This window comes from Hermetia illucens, chromosome 2 (assembly GCF_905115235.1).
Source record: "Hermetia illucens chromosome 2, iHerIll2.2.curated.20191125, whole genome shotgun sequence".
NCBI classification, from domain to species: Eukaryota; Metazoa; Arthropoda; class Insecta; order Diptera; family Stratiomyidae; genus Hermetia; species Hermetia illucens.
The window spans coordinates 36180041-36189432 of record NC_051850.1 but is presented as its reverse complement, the minus strand read 5'-3'; the positions used below and the strand labels follow the sequence as shown (position 1 = coordinate 36189432).

General features: G+C 42.1%; 1 protein-coding gene across 1 annotated transcript in view; it reads left to right on the top strand.

The window, feature by feature from the left end:
- The first annotated feature begins 214 nt into the window (after window positions 1-214).
- The window catches only part of LOC119647775, a 553287-nt gene continuing 544109 nt past the window's right edge, over window positions 215-9392 (top strand). Inside the window, exon 1 of the mRNA XM_038048955.1 lies at window positions 215-961. Within this exon, the coding sequence (XP_037904883.1) occupies window positions 835-961 (127 nt within the window). The 5' untranslated portion in view covers window positions 215-834. The remainder of the gene's footprint in view (window positions 962-9392) is intronic.

The following is a 9392-nucleotide window of genomic DNA, read 5'->3' as shown; positions in this document are numbered from 1 at the left end:
AAGTGCCAACTTGTTGTACTGCTGCTTTTACTGTCCCTTTGGCAAGCACATTTAGAAGAGCCAAAGCCAAGCCATTTTCTCTTTCCTAGCCAAATGTATAGTTCCTGCGGGGGAGTTAGGGGAGCCATTAGTCCGGGCATAAAGTCAGTTGGGGCAATCTGCTAACCATCCATCCAGTCGACTCGTCTGCTTGCTAGCTAGTCGTAACAGAATTTCGGGGGAGTGATTACCTACCCACCTACGCCGCTTCACGCTTCATTTTTTCCGCGTGTGTGTTATCGCATGTTATCGATTTCATAGTCGCAGATATAGTGGAAAACAAAAACAAAGGGAAAACTCAAGGCGAAAGAAAACTAGAACTCAGACTTATCGTCCCTCATAGAAGAGCGTCTAAACGAACCATTTAGTTCACCTTAATACGCGTTCGGGCCTAGCTTTCAACCCAGCCTGAAGGATTCATCGGTTAATTGTCTCTCGGCGTTGAGTCGTTGGCTAAGGAATCTATGCTGACCGAGGCGAAGGATATTCGCAAGTCCTAGCCATGCTTTCGCGGAAAGGGTTGCAGTAGAGGAATATTCCTACAAGTGAATTATCGAACAGTCGCTATACAATATTTCCGGGGCAAACAATTCTTCCGTCTCCTTGGGAGAAACGGAGCTAAGGAGCCATTCCTTGACATTTTAGCTAATAAATCTACATAAATATATTTTGCGTGCAGTGTTACTATCGTGGAAGTTTCATTTAAGATTGAAGTGAAAGTTAAGATAGCGTTTCTTTGGGCGTGGGAAGTGTATCTAAACCAGTGAATTTGTGCTTTTGTGATTGCTGAGAGAAATGTTTGCAATGTGGAAGTTCCTGCTGAATATGGAAGCTGGACTTATCATCCTAGTTATGTGCATGGCAAGCAGCCGCCACGGTTTCAGCGTAGTAGCAGATCAATTAGTGGAATTGGATCAAAAAGGTAAGAGCTCAGATTGCTTAGTCATTTGAATTGAAGCTGAAGATAGTCTAGGTCTGAAATTTTATTCAAATCGAAAGATTTCATGCATGCATGCACCAAGTAAACCACAACACATAGGTATGATGTTCATGCATTGTTTATCGCAATTATTGACGAACAACAGGAGATAAGATACAAATTTACAACCAAATAGACCGCACTTTCTCTTTAACGATTGGCACTGACAAAATCATTCCAATAAAATTCTCAAACTAGACACCCACCTTATTCATCGATATCTTCTAATTTTATCAGAATTTCGATAACAGCAGCTAAGTATAGTCAATTGGGAAATAGTGGATCCATTTACTGATAATACCTGTTATCAGTTACAATGTTCTGCTAATCGAAAATACCGAATATTGCCTGTTAGCTCTGTGTTTTTTTGGGCCCTCTGTCCCGACTTCATTCAACAATATCTTCCTCAGAACTGTATCTCATCACAAAACCAGTTGAGTGATTTACCAATTCGAAAGTAGAAATGAAACGTTAAAGAAAGCAATAAAGATACCGAAAATGGTACTTTAAACATTAAACAATCAACAAGGTTTGTTTGACTTCAGAATCGTATCAGTACGTTGCAATTAGAACTTTCATCGATGAGTCTGCACTGTCTGTTATCCGCATCATAGTATCTCTTAATCTAACAAACGTAGCCTGTTCTATTTAGACTCTTTTCAAAACAATTACTTTCGTTAATGGAGGCAATAATAATGTAGTTGTTTGGGCACAATCTGATTTTTCACAGAGAGAAAGAAGAAGCATAACTGCTTTGTGGCCTAAATAGTGATGCAGAAATGATATTGATAGTTGACCTTCAAATATCCAACACTTGATACCTTTCCATTTCCCGCATCTCTCACAAGTATTTCCGAATTTAAGGGTGATTAGTAGGATCAGAAAGTATCCAGGTATCTCACTGAAAGAGACATTTCCAAGGTGTCTGCACATAAAGTGAAAACCCACGTTTTTTTTCCTTGTTTCTTTTCTTTAAGAGGCGAACATCTTGAGATGATGTTACCAGGGTCTGGAATTTTTGGCCGGTAAAGACAATCTCTAACTCCTGCCCTCTTTTCCTGGAAACCATTGTACAATACTAGTTGGCAAGCAGCTCCACCGTCCACTGATTACATTTACAACTGCGCGATCCTCCCCTCTTCAATCGTCTGCATTCTGGTTTTCCAAGCACGCCAACATTTCCACAATTAGGTTTTTGGAGCTAAGGTCCTTCCCAATATGCTCCGTGAGAGATTATGGTTTCCCCATCCGGGCGCTTTCTGCTTCCAAAACTTTGATACTGGGAGTTAATCTGTAGGTCCATCGAGCCATTTCCTATGATTCCCCCATTTTTCGAATGACATCAGAATGCTCCAATATCGATTAACGTTAGACCCTTACCGCGTTACCGCATCACCTAAGACGGTTCTGAAGCAACATTGCACTCTTAAGAAGATGCTCCTGTAAACCTCACTCATTTTTAAGGTTTTGTGTAAACACAAAACCTTATTAAAATCGGTTTACTGTCTGTCTGTCTGTCCGTCTGTCTGTCTGTCTGTCTCTCTGTCTGTCCGTCACACGCATTTTTCTCAGAAACGGTTGTAGCGATTGGCACCAAATTTGGTAAAAGGGTGGGAACTGTGAACGCCCACGCATATAGTGAGTTACATCCTTTTACATCGAATTTAACCCATACATGCAAAAGGGGGGTGTACATTTTTTTTTCATCAAAGGTCTCGATTAGTACTTTTCGAAGTCGGTCTTAGTTTTGACATTTGTTGAAAAGGTGGGGAGTGCGGGGGGTTCAAAGTGATCATTTTTTCAACGAACCCATTCTCATACCGATACCTGTTCAAATAAAGTTAATAATAGTACATTACTGTAATTTTTAGTAATTGACAGGAAAACCCCCCTTAAGTTCACTCTAGAATCACAAAATTTTGCAGCAATGTAGGCCACAGCATAGAGCATGATTCTGCCAAATTTTGTGAAAATCACACTATTACTAACAAAGTTATACTACTTCAATACTTTTCTGCAAATTCAAGACTATGAATGTCAATATCACGCACATTCAAATCTCTTTATAAAAGAAATACACAAAACCTTTCATACCTGAAGCGTCTAGCTTCCGGTTTCCCGACTTGTCAGTGCACTGCACATGATAAATAATGCTGTCCTCCAACCTAGTGCGTTCAACAATATAGAGTGTCACTGTAGGCTACTTATAGCCTACGGGTGAATCGTGACTCCCTAATATTTGGCATCATCCTTGCGAGAATCGACAAGATAGATTTGACAACCTTGGGCAAATGAACTATTTTTGTACCGAATTGCAATAAAAGTAATTCGTGAAGATCTCTATTCCCCAGAAGTGTTGTCAGATCTTTTCACTAACCCCCTCAAATTTCTAGATACACAAAGATCTCATATTACATTTTTTATATACTTTTAGTATCGAGAAGGGGGGAAATCTCAGAATATGAAACCTTCACATAAATGGGCGCAACGTCATCTCAATAACATATCAACACATCTCTCCTTATTTTCATTATGAATGTTAATTTTACCATGGAGATGCAAATGGACAATATTTTCAAGATCAGGTCATGAAATATCGCCTTCCAAGAACTTGCTTATTTACTCTCTAAAGCCGCCTGTAGCAAGGATCTGAGCACTGAACTTTTCCATTCTACATTGTGACTATCTTCGCGTCGGCATTTTGGTCGCCAGGGATATGCACGTATCCCATGCGACTAATTAATTTTTTGGGGTTAGAGTAGGTGAATGAATTTACGCACACAGTGTTGGACTCCCGATTCGGTACTTCGTCGGACTGGCAACTAAACACCTCTCCATCGTCAGAGAGCTAGCATGGAACCGTTTGTCACATTACTTCGGGCTAGCCCCCGAACATCCCACGCGACTAGTGGGAGAAATTATTTTATCATCATCATCAACAGCGTAACAACAACCGGTATCCGATCTAGGCCTGCCTTAATAAGGAACTCCAGACATCCCGTCTGGTGTCTTGACCTACGCCGTCGCTCCATCTCAGGCAGGATTTGCCTCGTCTTCCTTTTCTACCATAGGTATTGCCCTCATAGACTTTCCGGGCTGGATCATCCTCATCCATACGGATTAAGTGACCCACCCACCGTAACCTATTGAGCGTTATTCTATCCACAACCTGACGGTCATGGTATCGCTCATAGATTTCGTCGTTATAAGGGCTACGGAATCATCCATCCTCATGTAGGGGCCAAAAATTCTTCGCAGGGTTCTTCTCTCGAACGCGGCCAAGAGTTCGCAATTTTTCTTGCTAAGAACCCAAGTCTCCGGGGAATACATAAGGACCGGCAAGCTCATTGTCTTGTACAGTAAAAGCTTGGACCCTATGGAAGCGGAGCGGAACAGTTTTTGTAAGCTAAAATAGGCTCTGTTGGCAGCCAACAACCGTGCGCGGATTTCATCATCGTAGCTGTTATCGGTTGAGATTTTCGACTCTAGATAGAAGAAATTATCAACAGTCTCAAAGTTGTAGTCTCCTATCTTTATTCTTCCCGTTTGATCAGTATGGTTTCATGTTGTTGCTTCGCTGGTTTTTGGTGCCACCATATGTATGTGCAGCCCAAGATCTCGCGCTACATCCTCGATCTGGATGAAGGCAGTTTGTTTGTTTCGGGTCGTTCTTCCCATGTTCTCGATATCGCCGGCATAGGCCAGTAGTTGAGTGGACTTAAAGAGGATCGTACCCCTAGCATTTATCTCAGCATCACGGATCACTTTCCCCAGGGCCAGGTGAAAGAGAACACATGGTAGGGCATCCCCTTGTCTTAGACCGTTCTTGATGTCGAATGGTCTTGAGAGTGACTCTGCTGTTTTCCTCTGGTCTCGCACATTGGTCAGGGTCAGCGTAGTCAATCTTATCAGTTTCGTCGGAATACCGAATTTTTTCATGGCCGTGTAGAGTTTTACCCTGGCTATGCTGTCATAGGCGGCTTTAAAGTCGATGAATAGATGGTGCAACTATTATAAATATTCCAACAGTTTATCCATCGCTTGTCGCGCAGAGAAAATCTGATCTGTTGTTGATTTGCCTGGAGAGAAGCCTCTTTGGTATGGACCAATGATGTTCTGAGCGTCTGGGGCTATCCAACCTAGCAAGAAAGCGGAGAATATCTTATAGATGATACCTCTATAACTGCTGCACTATGTGATACCTCCCTTTTGATGTATGGGACAGATAATGACCCTTTGCCAGTCGTCAGGCATTGATTCTTTGTCTCGCACCATGCACATAAGCTGGTGAATTATTTAGTGTAATTGGTCGCCTCCATGTTTAATCAATTCGGCAGTTCATCAAAATACTCAATTCATCGCTCCAATATGCCCCTCACAAATCGGATTTCCCTCTTTGTCTCGGCAGTATGAGCATCGAGGTGTATAAGGCTTCATCCCGCTGGCTTGTTGATAAAGCCTGAGCGCCTGGTGCGGTTGCTCAATGTACTTTTCTAGTTTACAGATTTGTTGGTTCTCCCAGGCTTCGTTTTTTCATCTGTGAATTCGGTTGTCCGCTCGACGGAATTTGTGATAAGTCCTTTGGGAATGCAACATTACTCGGTATGCAGTTTTCTTCCGTTCCGCTGCTCGCTTACATTCATCGTCAAACCAGCTGTTCCGACTCTTTTTGCGGCTGGGGCCAAGTATGTTTGTGGCCGTATTTATGATAACGTTCTTCAGGTGATTATGAAGATCGTTTGTTGATGCTTCATCTCCAGGATCTCCGTTGACTGCGGTTATTGCGGCATCCATTTTCCTGTTATAGGTATTGCGGAGGGCTGTGTTGTGTAGGGCTTCAGTGTTAACTCTCACCTGATTGCCAGAGGGGATTCTGGGTGGTGTTCTCCTATATGTTCTGACATTCATCACGGTTGAGAGGTGACGGCGTTCGATCAACACGTGGTCAGTTTGGTTGAAAGTGGTCCCGTCTGGAGAGGCCCACGTTTGTTTGTGGGCCGCTTTCCCCACAAACCAGGTACTTCAAACAACCATTTCATGTGATACTTCTAATTGAATAATCCGCAGTCCGTTATCATTTGTATTTTGATGTAAGTTATGGGAGCCAACTTATTGCTAGAATACGAGCTGCGTCCCAACTTGGCTGTTAAAATCCCCAAGTATGATTTTGATATCATATCTGGAACAGGCTTCGAGGGTTCATTCTATTGCCTCGTAGAAGGGATCCTCCGCCGACTCTGCAGTCTCCTCTGTAGGGGTATGAACGTTAATGATGTTAATATTTCTAAATTTGCCTCGCATACGCAGAGTGTGTAGCCGTTTGCTTATGCTTTCAAAGTCGATAATTGCAGGTTTCATTTTTTGGCTGACCAGAAAACCTACTTCGAGCTCATGGTTTACTGGATGGCCACTATAATATATGGTGTAGCGGCTCTTCTCCAGGAAACCGGTCCCTGTCCAATGTATTTCCTGCAACGCTGTTATATCAGCCCTATATTGGGACAGGCTGTCGACAATCTCCATCTCTGTACAGGGAGCACACTTTCCATGATAAAACGCGCAGATCTTTATGCCATTGTTGTTGGCGGGTTCATCGTTGTGTTATCAGTCCAGTCCGAGGCTCCTGTTGAGACTTCGTAAAAAGTTGTTTTCCATGTAGGGTTGTCGGTCCTCTCCAACCCCCAACTTGGAGGACCATTGGTGCAATTTGTCCTGTTTTTAGGCGCGGAAGACTCGCCTTCATCCTTCTCCGTCTGCAGCTTTTCGTTAAAAAAGATCTGCCAGCGATCACCAAGTGGAGGTGGAGATAGGGTTTGGTAGTAGAGCTGTTGGTGTTGGTTCAGCAGGCGTTTCCCAGGTTCTATGCTCCATCGTGGGTGCCAATCCACGTTTCGCCCTGGGACCTATATTACCCTTTGGCCACCTTCTAGGACTGTGTTTTGTAACAGAACCTCTTTGAAAGTCTCCTCGTCAAACCATTATTTTGTAAGTAGCTTGATTTCTAAGATTATGGCCCGATGGTCGTTGTGTGTGTAACTTTCACTAGGACGCCACTGAAAATCATTGGTTAAAGTACTATTACCAAATCAGACATCGATCACTGATCTGATTTCCCTTCTTCCGAAAGTATTAATCCATCCTGTGTTTGAATAAGATTTAGACCAGAAAGAGTTTCAAATAATATACGGTCTCCAGTGTTCGCTTTTTGGCTGCTCAATTCTTCAGCCTATACCTTAAAATTGGAAGCTATGGTTTTAGCGTAATGGTCGTTTGAATATCTCACTAGCCTCTCCATCATTGATTGAAAATGCTCTCCCGTGAGACTTGACACCACAAAGACACTATTTTTACTCTCGTGAAGCCACTCTGGAGCATTTTTATTGCTTCTTCGCTGGCTTGATTTCCGCATGTCCATATCGCGTTTTTCCGGTTTTATATGGAACCTAAATCCTACTTGAATTATCTAGTGCCTAGGTTTGTATCAGAAACTCGATCTGAAGAGTTACAATGGCTTAATTCTGACAGAACAATATGGCTCTTTCCCTGTACTGAAAAAATAGGACAAGGAATATCTTCCAAGTCTCATTGACTTGAGTTCCAAAAGACACCCAAAATGGATTCACCTTCTACTATACAGCAAGAAAAAGAATTTTCAAGGCAAATAGCAGGATCAAAGCGAAATTTCCAATTTTTCCTATTACATCATTGAGGGGATGTTTCCCTCATTACAAAAATAGAATGGTAAACATGAAAAGTCGGAAAAAGAAGAAACTTCTCCATTCATATTTCCTTGGACGAAGATTCATTTGGCAATGACACCATTCTTTTGGACAAAACTTAAAAGAAGTCTTCTTCCTTTAAGGATGAATTTCTGTAAATATTTGGAACACTTTAAATGGTTACCGGAAAGTGAATGCTTACATACATACGTAATTAGCTAACCCCCTGCAGGGTCTATTTGGGGAAACATCCATTTCAATATGGAAGCTGACTGAAGGAAAATGTATACCCAATTAGCGTTAAACGCGTTCCATAGCATAACCATCACAATTCCTTTGAATCGTATGCCTTCATCATTTATTTCACCCTTCTAAACTTCTTCCCTTGTATTTAAGGAATCGTCAACTACACAGCAAACTCCACTTCTGGTGCCTTAAGATATAGCTTTGATGGAAAATATCCTGGATTATCCTAATTATCTGCTAATGAGGGAAATGGAAAAAAATATAAAGCTTTTGGAGAGTAATAGGAAACGCATGAATAGAAGAGAAAACAGAATGAGTTCCGTAAGGTAGAATTTAGATCCAGATATTGTTAAGAGGGACTTCTTTCTACGTTATTTGAGATTCGATGGTAAGATAAATAAAGAGGTAAATCCGCTTTGCTTTAAATATATACCACTTTTCAGATAAAAAGGGTCAGCTTTCTAGTCTAGTATGGTAGAACTCGAGAACAGGGACTCCCTCAATAGCATACATTGACTAAAAAAAGAACCTACCTTTTTAGAAAGAGCTACTAAGTTAAGCCAGCTTAGAAGTCTCGAATTGTCGTTTCTTGATTCAGCTGTGACATGTGCTAGGTAGTCGGAATTTTAACCTGTTTATTGATGATGTGAGATTGAATACAGACGGCCTAGAAGATATCAACGTGCTATAGTCATGCTCTTCAACTGAATTTTTCCACACTGATGCTGTTTGTTCACAAGACTTAAACTGTGACAGCTGTCAACATTTAGAATTCAAAGGTGCTGCCGGATTCGCTCCAAATATGCTACACCACTACCTTGATTCTCATAGTCACCAAGTTATCTCTGCATGGGAAGGTAATTCCTGCAGTTAGCTGCTGATAATTTTCGCTGGTACAGACGAGAGCATGACGAAGAATCTAGATCAGGCATGTTCCATGAATCGTTCGAAGCGTGCTTGTCCCCGACGCTATTTGCCATTACCTGCATCATAAAAGCGGCAAACGATGATGCTGCTACCTAGGGTCGGTAAACTTCCGCAGCTAAGATGATGATAGATGGTCTGAATGCCAAAGTGGGATTTAACAACACCTTGCCCGCACATGTGATGGCGAAACACGATCTTGGCTACCGTAGCAACAATGGTTGGGGCATTATAGATTTTTGTTGCTACACCGCCATCGGTGGCACATTGTTCGAGCAAAGACCTGTCCATAAGGTCAGTTGGGTTTCATCAAACCGATACCGCATGAGCAATCAGATCGACCACCTCGCGATCAGCAATGGATTTGTCTTTTATACGTGTGTAACAACAGATCAGGATCACCAGTTGATGGTGGCTTACATTCTCTTGCCCGTTACATCCATCACTTCTCGCAGACTTGATGAGCTACAACCTTGACCCCTCCC